We start from the raw sequence: 14,248 nt of genomic DNA on the forward strand, positions 1-14,248 counted from the left end.
CCAAGCGTTTGAGCGTCCAGGGGTTCCTTTGGTCGGAATATTAATTTGTTCTGAACACTGGAATAAATGGTGGTGGTGGGGGGTTGGTAAAAGTAATATAACCCTCAGAGGGTCAACAGAAAAGGAAGGAAACTAGCGTTTTCATGAGGTCAGCAAAGGCAGTCTCTGTATTTCTCTCGGTCCATTTAACAAAGTGAAGACAGCTAGCTTGCTGTAATGTATTCCTCTGCCACTAGCAGCAGAGAATTAGGTTGAGAAGGAATCAAAATGCATATGTTTACTTTAAATAATTAAATATGATGATATTGTAATGTTTACAGATTAAGAACATGAGGGGTAGTATGTGCTGAATCCTGTACCAGCTGTAGAGGAGCCTGCCATCAGCTGTCACAGTCCCCCACCCTTCCTCTTGTAAAGCACCTGTTGTTGTTGGTCCCTTTAAATTTTAAAACCCCCCCGGCCCTGCACTCAGTCAGTCCCCACGTGCTGCTTCACACAAGTCGCTGTCTCTGATTATACCATAATATTTCATCGCTATGGGCTCTATATTGGCAAAGATTCTCTTACCGACCATCAGCAGCCTGGCACTGGTGCCCACCATCAGCATTGCAGCCAAGAGGCAGTTCCACATGGAGGCTATGGTATATTTTTTCACCATGTTTTTCATTGCGGTAAGCCTTCTTTTATTCTGGTTTCTTACTGTTGTCCATTGTGTGTTGACTAGAAAGGCAATAAACATAACGTAAAATGTGCTAAAAACTGTAGAAGCAAGTCATATATCTCATGCAGTTAAAGTCAGTAAAGGTAATCATTTGGCCTCTGAGACTGTCTGCAAGATCTACTGTCTGCTTATTGCCATAATTCACCTTCAAACCTGAAATGAAAAATGCGGAAGTTGAAGTTTGAGTGGGTACTATGGGCAACACATATAGTTTGCCCTTCACCCACTTAAATAAGACCTTATACAGCATGGCAGATGTAGTGCATAACAAGGTAATAGTAACACAACAAGGATCCGGATGGCTGCACTCCTAAAAAAGATTTAATATTCCAATTGCAGACTTAAAAGCATTATGCGACAGTGTAAAGCTTTTTTTTGCAGACATTCGGATCCTTGTCGTGTTACATGAGGCTGGCAGCTGGGCTAGCACCCCCAACACAAGCAGCGGCCAGTGTTCACAAGTAGAGAGGAGCACAGATACCTGCAGTGCCAGTCAAGCAGAACAAGGTACTATTTAACACCGAAGGAAAATAATTCTAGGAAAGGATGGAAACTATGGAAAGGAATCTTCACTGTAAGAGCAAGATAGGGTTTGAGTTGTAGATTGCTTCAGTAAGAAGCTGGATTAATTACTAAATGCATATAATATAACTATCTACTAATATTTATAAGACACAAAATTTCAGAATGTTGATTAAGGCCCTTACAACACTTGTGCGACTTGTGACTGAGAGTTGCATGACAAGTCGTACCCAATGAGTACCGTTCATATATGTGCGACTTCAAGTCGCAGCTACTTCAAAGTAATCCCTGCAATACTTTGGTCCAACTTTGATGAAACTTGAGGTCCATAGACCTCAAGATTACACAGGCATAGCTTCAAGTCGCATCAAAGTCACACGACTTTCGGGTCGTACAAGTGCGAAAGGGGCCTTAGGAGTATTTGATTACCTTTGGAGATCAGAAAGGTTTTCTGCCATTCTCTGGATCAACTTTAGGATTAGAATTTTCTTTTGTCTATTTGGTGAACTCTTTTTGTTTTCAACCTTTTTACCTTTTGCAGCTTTCTTTACAAAGACAAGCAATCAAACAGGGCAGAAAGCATAAATATTTTTATATGTACATTCATTATGTTCAAATATTTATTGTATCAATTATTAATCACATACTGTAAGAGATCAATAGGAGATAGGATTAAGTCGAACAATCTCACATGCGTGTTGTCAAAAAACATATTCACCATTGATTAATATTGATTGCCAGTTGCCTCTATGACTGATCGAACCATTATGTTTATGGCCTGCAATAAGGATATATACAGTACATTGCTCTTCCCATTTACCAGAAACTGTTTTAAAAAAAATTACATCCCTTTCCCCAGATTAGATACACCCCGCAGTGTATCTAATCTGGGGAGAGAATGTGCGCACCCCCACAACATGATAATGTGCACAGGGCTCAGGCCGCGTACACACGATCAGTCCAAACCGATGAAAACGGACTGAAGTTCAGTTTCATCGGTCCAAACCGACCGTGTGTACGCCCCATCGGTCAGTTGTCCTTCGGTCCAAAAAAAGAGAACTTGCTTTAAAATCGAACCGATGGACGCCTGACCGATAGGTCAAAACCGATGGTTAGTACGCAAAAGCATCGGTTCAAAACCTGCGCATGCTCAGAATCAAGTCGACGCATGCTTGGAAGCATTGAACTTCGTTTTTTTCAGCACGTTGTGTTTTACGTCACCACGTTCTGACTCGTTTGGTTTTGGAAACGATGGTGTGTACGCACATCAGACCATCAGTCTGCTTCAGCGGTGAACCGATGAAAACGGTCCGTCGGACCACTCTCATCAGATGGACTGATCGTGTGTACGCGGCCTCAAAGTTTTTTTTTTTTCAAAAGCTTAATTGAACAAGCTGATTGGCTACCGTGTACATCTGCGCATAATTTAGCTTTCTTCAGTTTTAGTAAATCAATCCCACTGGACACAATTCCCTGCTGTCTGTTCCTTGTATGTACACATGTCACAGCATTCTTTTTAAGAAGCCACACCTTACAAAATGTCACCACACCCAGTTTTTGCCACATTGTATGCTCTAACCCAGTGTTTCTCAACTCCAGTCCTTAAGGCGCACCAACAGGTCATGTTTTCCGGTTTTCCATTATTTTGCACAGGTGATTTGATCAGTTTCACTGCTTTAGTAATTACCAGACCCGTTTCATCTGAGGGAAATCCTAAAAACATGACCTTGAGGACTGGAGTTGAGAAACACTGCTCTAACCCAGTGGTTTCCAAGCTGTGGATCGGGGGCCGGATGTGGCCCTTTGCGTGCCTTTATCTGGCCCTTGGGGCACTATTCCACCAACTGACACCAATAATGGGACATCATTCCCTCCATGGACACCATCAATGGAGCACAATTCATCTCAATGATACGGAACATGCACTGCTTCTCCTCCCGGCCAAACAGGAATGTGGTCCTGAGATCCGATTGGCCAGGAGGAGAAGCAGGAAGACATTAGTGAATATTAATTTGCTAATGTCACACCATTGCATCCCGAGCCCACCCTTTTTTGAAGCCTCAGGTTCTAATAGGGTTGCCACCTCATCCCTTTAAAACAGAACACATATGAATAACACAGGTTCTGAGGCTAATTTAATGCAGGTAAGGCACCAAATTAGTCTAATTACCACCTTAATTAGCCACAGAACCTGTGTAATTAATATGTGTTCTGTTTTAAAGGGATGAGGTGGCAACCCTAGGTTCTAATCACGTGCTTCAAATAAAGTAAAAAAAAAACATTGAAATCCATGTGTCCGGCACCCTGCATGTAGATAAGGGGTTGGGCACATAGATTGGGGGGGGGGGGGGGGCAATGCCTCTGCGCCCCAAATGGAGTTGCCACCACTAGTTGGGATGTTTGCACCCCCCTTTTTATCTATATACTGTATAAAACATCAAGAGGAGGATAGACACTTACGTGGAAATCTATTGATGTTCCTTATTAAAGGCCTATTATAGGTGGAGTCCAGTGGATGCATAGTAAACATTGTACCTGGCACGCCTTTCCTGCTTCCTCCTTTTCTACATTCTGCCTGCTAAACCCGTTCACACTATGTGCAATCACCTGTGTTTTTCCCTACACAGAAAACAATGCTCATACTAGAATACAGTGTTTCCATAGTTGTGCGATTTTAGACAACATGTTTATAAAATCACAACACACTGATCACCCACACCAATTAGGTTTCCTCTAAACCTGCCTTTGATAAAAAAAAAAAAAGAAGAAGAGCTATGCATAAAAGCGTATGGAAACGTGCATGAAAACACATGGAAATATGCATAAAAAACCCGCAGAAGTGCAATTTTATGTGCGTTGTGTGTAAATGGACCCTGAGGCTCCATGCATGTGGACTTATGTAGGCAATAATTATGCCAAGAGTTAAAAAAAACTCACAGCTGGGGAACTGCAGATGGGTATACAAATGACCATAGAACTGAGTGTCTGTATGTCCCTGTATCTGTGGAATCGTTGAAGCTTTTACGCATTGGCGCAAACCTGCGCATGTGTGTAAAACAACATGCATGCAGTACTTCTGCATTCCAAAAATTACATTATACACACATGGGGCTGTGGTCGGCAGCATACCCCAGCTGTGGTGGGAAAACAATGTATATTCATTGGTGTCCCTCATTCCCATCTCAAAAAGTTGGGAGGTATGTTTAAGCAGACAGTTAATAGTAGTTTCAATCCTCACTTCCTGTTCTTCTGTCTAACTCCACACATTAATGCGAGGCTTTCTCCCTGGTGTGGAGTGTCGTGCTCGCCCCCTCCCTTGGACTACGGGAGAGTCAGGACGCTGTGTGCTCGTTTCTCTGTCTGCAACGCAGAGAGCGTTCTGACTCTCCTGTAGTCCAAGGGAGGGGGGGGCATGACACAGGGAGAAAACCTTGCATTACTGTGTGGAGTTACGGACAGAAGAACAGGAAGTGAGGATTTCTCAGAAGAAAGAAGGACATTTAAAAGCAAAATCGAAGGATGAGGTAAATGAATATTGATAGATAAAAAGTGCATTTTATATACAACTCTATAGATCAGACCAAAATGAGGGACAAATGAGGAGGAATGAGGGACAGAGGGACATTGCTCCAAATCAGGGACAGTTGGGAGCTATGGCTTAAACTCCCCTACTAATCCCTCCCTTTGCCTTATTCTTCCTCTACCCCCCTCCCCCACCTTATAAAATCTGAAATCCTGCTGGTGTCTTTTGGTACCCTATGCTGAATGTTCCCATAGGACATTGATTTAAACAGATACTGTGATATCTTGACTTTTTCCTCAATGTGCTGTTACAGTACATAGTATCTTTGCATCCTTAAATCTGTCTCCTGAGATGTATAAATTAAAAGAAAATTGCCCAATATAGGGAAGAATATTATTCATACACGACATTCCTAAAAGAAAAACCTTTACTCAATATAGATGGATCCCATATCTAAATGAGTCACACGCACTTTTTTTCAGTGGCACGCTAAGCATGCCGGTATTATATCTTACTGGTGGTCTTCTGCACGGGTTGACCATCACCTTTTAAAGGGGTGTTCCAGTCATTTTTTATGTTTATTAAAAGTCAGCAGCTACAAAAAGTGTAGCTGCTGGCTTTTAATAAACATACACTCACCTGCTCCACGTTCCAGCGACGCGCTGGCCGGGGCTCCGCTCCTCTTCCCCCCTCTCCGGCCGGCGTCTGCATTCTAAGTGTGGGCACCCGGCCGTAACAGCTTTCGGCTTAACGGCCGGGCACCCACTGCGAATGCGCGAGCAGCGCCATCCGATTGGACAGGCGATCGCCTGGGACCTGTCACATGTCCCAGGCGATCGCCTACAGGGAGGGGCTGCCAAAAGGCGATATGACTATTCGCCTTAGCAGCCCCTCGGCGAAAGGAGGAAGTGGGACCGGAAGTCCCACTCCTCCTGAAGCCCCCACTCCCCCAAAAAAAAATTCATGCCAAATGTGGCATGTAAGGGGGGGCGGGGAGTGGATTAAGCGGAAGTTCCACTTTTGGGTGGAACTCCGCTTTAAGCACAGAACACTCTGTGCAAATAGTGCACCAAATGTGAAACATCCATTGGCAGAAGATGTCGAATAGGTTCTCTTAGAAGAGAACCAGTGCTGGAGAGAATGTGGTGTAGAATTCGCCATTTTCTCCGCCGCAGCCCAGACCTTTCATCCGGGAAAGAGGCTGCGCCTGCCTATACACAGATGACGTGATGTTGCTGGAGGCAATACTGAACACATTCAGTTCCAGTGCCCCGGAACCAGCATGAGGAAGACCCACCCGTAGTCATCCCCCATTCCACACTGCTCAGGTGAAGGGAGGCATGGTGGCTGTTTTTCCTATTTAAGACCCCATACACACTATTAGATTTCCTGCAGATTTTTGTCTTTACCAAAATCATATACTATGAGGTCAAACCTTAATGCCGCGTACACACCATCACTTTATGTGATGGAAAAAAAACTACATTTTTAAAAACGTCAATTTAAATGACCGTGTGTGGGGGAAAACGTCATTTTTATGTGTTGTGAAAAACGACCAAAAAAAATTGAAGCATGCTTCAATTTTTTGTGTCGTTTTTCAAAACGTCGTTTTTTGTTTCACAAAAATTGACCGTGTGTAGCAAAAAATGACGTTTTTAAACCCGCGCATGCCCAGAAGCTAGTTATGAAGCTAGCTTCAATGGAAAAAAGTGGTGAACGTAACCTCGCTTTGCTAGAGCATTGTGAAAAAACGATGGTGTGTAGGCAATGTCGTTTTTGAAAATTGAAGTTTCAAAAAACTTCATTTTTTACTTCACAGAAAATGTCGTTTTTTTCCATCACATAAAGTGATGGTGTGTACGCGGCATAAGAGTTTCAATGTGTATGCAATCAGGCAGGCCCTTGCACTACGTGGTTTTGATAAATCTGAAGACAAAAATCTGCATAAAATCTAATAGCGTGTATGGGGCCTTAGTGAAGTTCAGGCTGTGACAAACAATGAGGCATTTCATTGAGGGCCATGACACGCTGTCATTGCAGCTCAGACGCTTTATGTACGCAGCTGACGCCTTTCATCCTCGCGTTAGGATTTGCCTCTTGCATTTTACATCAATGACTCTGCTGGGCTCCAGCAGATGACAATGAACATTGGCATTCCTGAGTATTTTGGGACACTGTAGAGTTCTTCTGACAGTTGATAGTAAAATGTCTTTCAGGCCTTTTAACCATTTGCCCCTCAGCTGTGACCACTCTTAGATCAACAACAACTGTCGCTCTACACCCTTTCACTGCTGTGGAATTTTTAGGATCTGCAGCATTTACTAATCATCTGTCATCTTGTCTCTGTAGATGTACCATGTTTGTGAAGGCCCCGGCTTCTCCATGATCTGTTTCATGAGATACGATCTGCTGGAATATTTCAGTATCTATGGCACAGCCTTGTCCATGTGGGTGTCACTGATAGGTAAGTTTGTCTGTCCCATAGATGATTTTATCTTCTAAGAAACAGAAGAAAATAGCTAAAGGGTGCCAAAAGTTTAAAGAGAATCCGCTGCATTTTAAAGGCTTATTAAACCTCCCTGATGGTATGATTATGTCAGATTTCTGATGCTCAAAGCGGTACATTGTTTTGCATAGAAATTTGGTGTTTTATATTGTAGGCCTGTAATTCTTAGGAATAACTCACTTAAAGCGGAGGTTCACCCTAATTTATTTACATCTGACCAACTTCCTTATAGTTGTAAGAAGCACAGTCCGCATTTTTTTTTTTTTTTTTTATGCCGCACGTACCTTGTAATCAATCTTTTCAATCTGCTTCTGCCCGTGAGAGTAGGCGTTTCTATGCCTAGGGGGATCGTCATCTGGGAGGTCGGCCAGATGATTGACGGCTGTTCCCCCGGGCGGATAAGGCCCCGCCCCACGTATTTCGTAGGCGCGCACTAGTCACGGCTTTACCGGAAAAAGCCGAACATAGAGCGCAGGCGCCGTATAGAGCCGACTCACATCTCTGCATGTTCGGCTTCTTTCGTAAACCCCATAACTCGTGCACGCCTACGCAATACGGGGGGCGGGGCCTTAACCGCCGGGGGGATCAGCCGTCAATCATCTGGCCGACCTCCCAGATGACAATCCCCCTAGGCATAGAACTGCCTACTCCCGCGGGGAAAAGTACATTGAAAACATGGATTACAAGGTACGTAAAGGATAATTTTTTTTTTTTTTTTTTAAGCTGTTCAGATATACATGTCAATTAGGGTGAACCTCCGCTTTAAATCTGTCCAAACAAGAGTCTAGTAGACATCCCGGGTATGATAAAGTTTGAAACACAAAATCATAAGTTATAATATAATAAATAACTATAAATAATTATAAAAAAATAGTAATATAATTAGAATACATTTTATTCAATAATGTAATCCAGGCGTCTCCAAACTTTTTAAACAATGGGCCAGTTTGTTGTCCTTCAGTCTTTTAGAGGGCCGGATTGTGGCCAGCAGGGGAGAAAATGCCCGGGCCCAGCATCAGTAAGAATAAATATGGCCTCAGGGTTGGTGGTCAGTAGGAGGAGTAGTGCCCCTAATAGTAAGAGGAATAGTATCCCATCATTCGTATCGGTGAGAAATATTGCCCCATTGTTGGTGTCAGTGGGAGGTATAGTGCCCCAAGGGCCGGATAACGGCTAGCAAAGGGCCACATCTGGCCCTCAGGCCGCAGTTTGGTGACCCCTGATGTAATCAAATCAAAAACACAGAAATTTGCACAGTTGCAGAATTGTCACTGTCATCACTTTCAGTGTTTGATGACGAATTTCCCCACAAATCACTATCGCTCAATTTTGCAAGTGATTCTAATTTATTATCGCTGTTTTCTATCTGGTCTAAAACCACTTTTGACATAAAGGGGCGCTTTTTGGTTGCCATGGACAATCTCAAGTTTCCAGGCGGAAAGAACAGTATATATAATATAAAGTGCATGCAGGGCATGGGACAAAGCACTAGGGACAAAAGGGAACTGAACTGATTTAATACAGTAATGTAATCTTACAGATTACAGTGTATTGTATGTGTTATGCATTTTTCACTTTTTGAATTTTCTGCCGGACTCCGCCCCAGTGCGTTGCGATGCTCTCAGGGAATGGAGCCTGGAACAGTAATACGGGCAATCGGGCGGATGATCCAGCGAAGTACACAGCGGGGGGCGGACATCGCAGGACACACACGTCTGTGTGTGTGTGTGTGTGGAAGGGCTGTGCAGGCTTTGGGCAGTGTTAAAGAGAGTGCAACCGACACTCTTGGCTTAGACAACTGCAGCCAGCAACCCTGTTGGGAAGCCATAGTCCGGTCTGAATAATGTGTCTGGGTTTCAAGCAGTCGGAGATCTGGATGCACGATTCAAAACCCGAAATTTCCGGGTGAATCCCGGACAGGTGGCAACCCTAGTGTCCTATATAGGGTGCATTCCTGTACATGTAGAAATATTGAAGTATGCATTAATAAACGTTTTTTTAACACTGTTGCTTGTTTAGCCTTGGCAGAGTTTGATGAGCCTAAGAGGTCAACGCTGGTCATGTTTGGCGTTCTTACCATCGCAGTGACAATATATCAAGATCGCTTTGGATATGGTGTCTACTCAGGGCCTATTGGCACAGCAGTGCTGGTAATTACTGTCAAATGGGTGAGTAATACTACCAGGCATTCAAGATATATCTGCCAAAAACATAAATTTTTCAGATATAGGTGGATTACGGCCTAGTTCTGATCTTTAGTGCTTTGTGGAACTCTTTCATTTTCCATAAGAGCAATTTAAATTCCAGCATTGAGAGTGGGAGCCCCTCATAATGTCCACAGCTGGCTTACAACCTAAGAATCCACCAATAGAGTTCCCAACAGATAGTATAAATTGTCAGGTAGTTTAGGAAGGAACTGAACTTTGGAAGCTGTTCTCAGAAAGGGCAGGCAAAAGGCAAAGGACAAGCCAACAGAGCAGTGACCTAATGAACGGTGGGGCAATATTCAAGAAGCAGTAGGATAGATGCAGAAAGCAAACATCCACTAAATGAAGGAAGCACAAGCAGGGAAGTCCTTGCACTGCAGGTCCTCAGGTACTTCTTCCTCTCCAGCAATGGAAACAGTGAGCAGTTCAACAATGACATCATAAAATTTTACTCCAAATCTGGTGTGACCAACATTCATGCCTTGTACACACGATCGGTTTTCCCGGCTGTAAAAAGTCCACGGGGAAAACCGAGAACCTGCTCGGTAGCTTTTTCCCCTACACACGGCCGGTTTTCCTGACAGGAAAACTGCCATGAGAGCTTAGCTGCCCCCATGCTTTCAGTGTGAAAGGGCTCTAAAAAAGCTATGTTCAAATCTAATTAATAAACATAAGGATACAATTTGTTTTATTGCAACAAGACAAGTACTGATAAGTCCAATCAGAGATAGTGCTGCACCTGCTTGTTTTATAAAACATTTCTGCTTTGTAACATCAAATGTCTTGTTACATTTTTTCACAGCTGAACAAAATGAAGGAAACAAAAAGCCTCTACCCAGACAAGAGCGTGTACACACAGCAGATAGGTCCCGGATTCTGCTTTGGTGCTCTGGCATTAATGCTGCGTTTTTTCTTTGAGGTAACAAAAGAAGTTTTCTTCTTCTCCATTGCTTATTTTATTTATATATTATACATTATATTCATGGGGATGAGTCAATACATTTTGACATATACGCAGCAAAATTTGTGATTTTGCCAAAATACTTTTGAAAATGTCCACCAATGACATTTTTCCTAGCTTGTGTGACAAAGTTTTGTTGATTAACAATAGGATGTTATGTCCATGTCATCGTGGACATGGTGATCAATGGCTTTTATAAACAAAGTCATGTAAGCATGCACCAAGTCTTAAAAACATCAAATTATTATAAAGCCCTGTACACACGGCCAAGAATCCCGTCAGGAAAAAAACATCGGTTTTCCTGACGGGATTCCTGGCACGCTTGGCTTGCCAAGCCGTGCATACAGACGGGCATTCAAAAGAACCGCCGTTCTTCTGAATAGCAAGAACGCTGTGACGTCATCGACTACGATGAGCCGGTGCTTGTCACATTCGATGCTGTCGCCGTCATCTTGCTACACCCCACACTATCGTTGTATGCGCAGGTTTACCATGGACAGGTAAGACGAACGGTTTTCTTGGCAGGAAACACTCTGCCGGGAATCCTGACGAGAAAATAGAGAGCCAGGTTCTCTATTTTCCCATCGGGATTCCTGGCTGTTTTCCTGATGGGAAAACTACTAGGGAGCATACACACGGCTGGGATTCCCAGCCAAATGCTCTCCTGGCAGTTTTCCTTGTGTGTACGAGGCTTGAGTCCTTTCTCCTGTTATTTTAATTTTATGTATTTTGTTGTGTATCCTGTGTTTTGTTGTTGAAAACAGTTTAAATTAACCACTTTTGTATCTTCAGGAATGGGATTACACCTACGTGCACAGTTTCTACCACTGCTCTCTGGCCATGTCCTTTGTGCTGCTTCTTCCCAAGATCAACAAGAAAGCAGGAAATGGAGGCACTCCCGCCAAGATGGACTGTTCCACGCTGTGTTGTTGCGTCTGCTAGAACGTACAATGCTTTGACCAAATTAGACAATTTTAGCTGCTGCGACTCAGGGGGAAGGCACCAAAAATTTGGCACACAGCCAGGGGTTATACTTAGCTGTATTTTGCTGCCAGCCAAAGACCCTGTGTTTTCTTGTGTGTTGGAAGGGCTGGGACTGTACTTCTAGGCTGGGTACACAAGAACAATGACTACCACATTTAGTGCCATCAGTGCTAGATGGGCAGTTGAAGAATGAGCTAGGTGCTTGGTTTCAGTGTTTGCTCTTTAAGGTCAGAAGAGACAATTTTATGTCAATGGTGGGAAGATTTTAAGTTATTCTCTTTTGGCCTACTGTAGGTTTACGCGTTCCACTTATAGTGATTCTAAAGGCTCAAGGTTACTTACCTTAATGCAGTCTAAGCATTAGGGCAGGGGTATGCAACCTTGAAGAGGTGGAGATCTACCCAAACAACATGGGAGAAGTCAAAGATCACCGGGGCACAGTGTCGCCTCCTCACACCCGATTTAAATCTGTCATACTACCATGTCGCAATCGCGTGCATTGCATGGGTTTAAATCAGGTGATTAGGAGGCAATATATCACCACAGCAAGAATTAAACCGCCTGTTGCTTTTGATTGGTGCTACCGCCTGCCAAACACAACCCATTCAAGTAAATGGGGACACTCTGCAACAACTGCATGCCTTCTGCGGGGTCCAAGGCGTTAAAGCAGGTGATGAGAGCAATACAATGCTGCCAGCTTTAACCCCTTGTTTGCTGTACGGCACAAGGTTGCAGGGCATCTGCAGAGTATCCTCTTTCACTTGAATGGATCATGCTTGGCAGTTGCTACACCCACCAACCATGACTGAATGTATAACTTTTTTTTGTTTTACCACCCCCCAAACTGCAAATGTAAATGAACCCTTACTGTTCTGAGCCCCCTATAAGGCTGCTTTCACACTGATGTGCTGCAGTTTACCTGCACCGCGGGTGCGGCACAGTGCATCTGATACCTTCCTGGGTTAGCTGCTCTTTGCCATAGAATTCTATTATATCCTGCAAATGTGGTGCACTTTGTGAAAGCACAACAAAACTCCTGCATTCATAAAGTGCGCTAAACCTGCAGGATATATATGAAGTCTATGGCCAAGCACAGTAAACTCACAGAAAAACTGCAGGAAAATTGCCCTGCAACTGCAGTGTGGGTAATCTGCAGCACATCAGTGTGAAAGCAGCCCTATACTATTATGCCTGGTGTATTTCCTCACACTGACCTGAAGATCTCTTCTTTCCTGCTGCTTGCACCACTCTGAAGACCGCTAGCCAGAATAAGAAGTGGAGTGCAGTTGGTATAACTCCACACGGGACAGGAGTCAGCACTACAGAGGAGGCATCGGCTTATGTGGCTTTTGCTTCCTACTACAACTCCAATTTACAGATAGTCCTTCTGCATTGCACTCTGTTTGATGCTCTGAGATAGTGGATCAGCAAGCCCAGACCACGATCTATCAGTCACCTGACCGTTATCTACTGGTAGATTGTGATCTACTGGATGCTGACCCCCGCAGTAGGGTAAAAAACCTTCTGTATGCAGCTCCCTCTCCAGCGCCCCCCATACTTACCTGAGCCACATCTTAATCCAGCGATGTACACGAGGGCAGCAGTTGTCTGGGGTCTCTCTCTTCTCACTGGTTCACACAGCAGCAGGAGCTATTGGCTCCTGCTGCTGTCCATCACAGCCAGTGAGCCAATGAGGAGAGAGCAGGGGGTGGAAGCCATGTGTGCTCTGTGTGTGAATGGACACACATAGTGGGGCTCAGGAGCGAGCCTGCTCGAGTGGCAACAGGCTTGCTATCGGAAGCGTTTAGCAGAGGGGAGGAGACAGGACCACAGGCGGGGGACTAAAAAGAAGAGTATCGGGGCTGCTCTGTGTAAAACCATTGTAAGTATAACATGTTTCCTTTAGAATCACTTTAAAGTAGATCTAAAGGCAAAACGTTTTTCATTTTTAATAGAGAAAGGGAGGGTGATAGCCCCTGTCAATTTTTTTTCTTTTTTACCATCCGTGTCCTATTGAGGAAGACTTCCCTTTACTTCTTCTCTCAAAAAATAAAGCCTTTAGTTATACATTGACCCAAAGCAATAAAGGAAAAATGGCTTGGGCCGAAATTCTGCTTTAAATTTACTGAATGCGGCTTAGCATCTGATTAGGAAGACCTGAGACACAAAAGCAAAGATTTATAGATGGTAGCCTATTTTGTATAAATAATTTATTATAAATAGTCTTGTAACTAATGATGTCTGTACACTTTAGTTTTGTATTTTGTTTTTTTCTTACATTGTGATGTGTGAAATTCTGTGCGCTACTTTAATATTTTTTTAACAAGAATTTAATAAAAAACACTTTTTGTTGCACTGTTATTCCTTTATGGTATTTATATATTATTCAATATACATCTCTAATAACTTTTGGAAATGGTTTCTAGGCAATGCAAACATCTTTTCCCACAGGTAAAGGGAGTCTCACAGAAGGAAGGCTACCCTAAATAACTTAAAGGGACAGTGCAATGCGTTTTGAGCAGGGTTGAGCAAATATGGTTCAATTTGTGTCAGTGTTGTGAAATGTCCTAAAAATTCACAAAATCGATTTTTTTCTCCAAACCCCATTAAAGTTTATAGGGGGGGGGGGGAGGCTGAAATCTTGATATTCAATTAGTTCCTAATAAACTATTCCCAAAAAAAAAAGAAATAGGAGGGTGGGCACCCCAGTGGTTGACATGTACCAATGCCAACATTTAAAAATTAAATTAAATAAAATACAGCACGGTCCGGATAGGATTTTTTTTATGCAGCTTCGAGCTGTAAATATATAAGACAAATATAA

At 43.3% G+C, this 14,248-nt stretch overlaps 1 protein-coding gene across 1 annotated transcript; it reads left to right on the top strand.

The window, feature by feature from the left end:
- Window positions 1-521: 521 nt before the first annotated feature.
- MYMK (myomaker, myoblast fusion factor) lies at window positions 522-13,785 on the top strand. The gene is made up of 5 exons (XM_040324167.1): window positions 522-671; window positions 7,116-7,230; window positions 9,292-9,440; window positions 10,282-10,398; window positions 11,233-13,785. Exons 1-5 carry the CDS (start codon window positions 537-539, stop codon window positions 11,380-11,382), a joined length of 666 nt encoding a protein of 221 aa, XP_040180101.1. The 5' UTR covers window positions 522-536; the 3' UTR covers window positions 11,383-13,785.
- Window positions 13,786-14,248: the final 463 nt, after the last annotated feature.

This window comes from Rana temporaria, chromosome 9 (genome assembly GCF_905171775.1).
Source record: "Rana temporaria chromosome 9, aRanTem1.1, whole genome shotgun sequence".
Classification (NCBI taxonomy): Eukaryota; Metazoa; Chordata; class Amphibia; order Anura; family Ranidae; genus Rana; species Rana temporaria.

Excerpts from the sequence above, each read along its gene's own strand:
- MYMK (XM_040324167.1), top strand. The coding sequence starts at position 537 with ATGGGCTCTATATTGGCAAAGATTCTCTTACCGACCATCAGCAGCCTG. Across the intron at positions 9,441-10,281 it reads TGGTAATTACTGTCAAATGG|CTGAACAAAATGAAGGAAAC; the intron begins GTGAGTAATACT and ends ATTTTTTCACAG. Across the intron at positions 10,399-11,232 it reads TGCTGCGTTTTTTCTTTGAG|GAATGGGATTACACCTACGT; the intron begins GTAACAAAAGAA and ends TTGTATCTTCAG.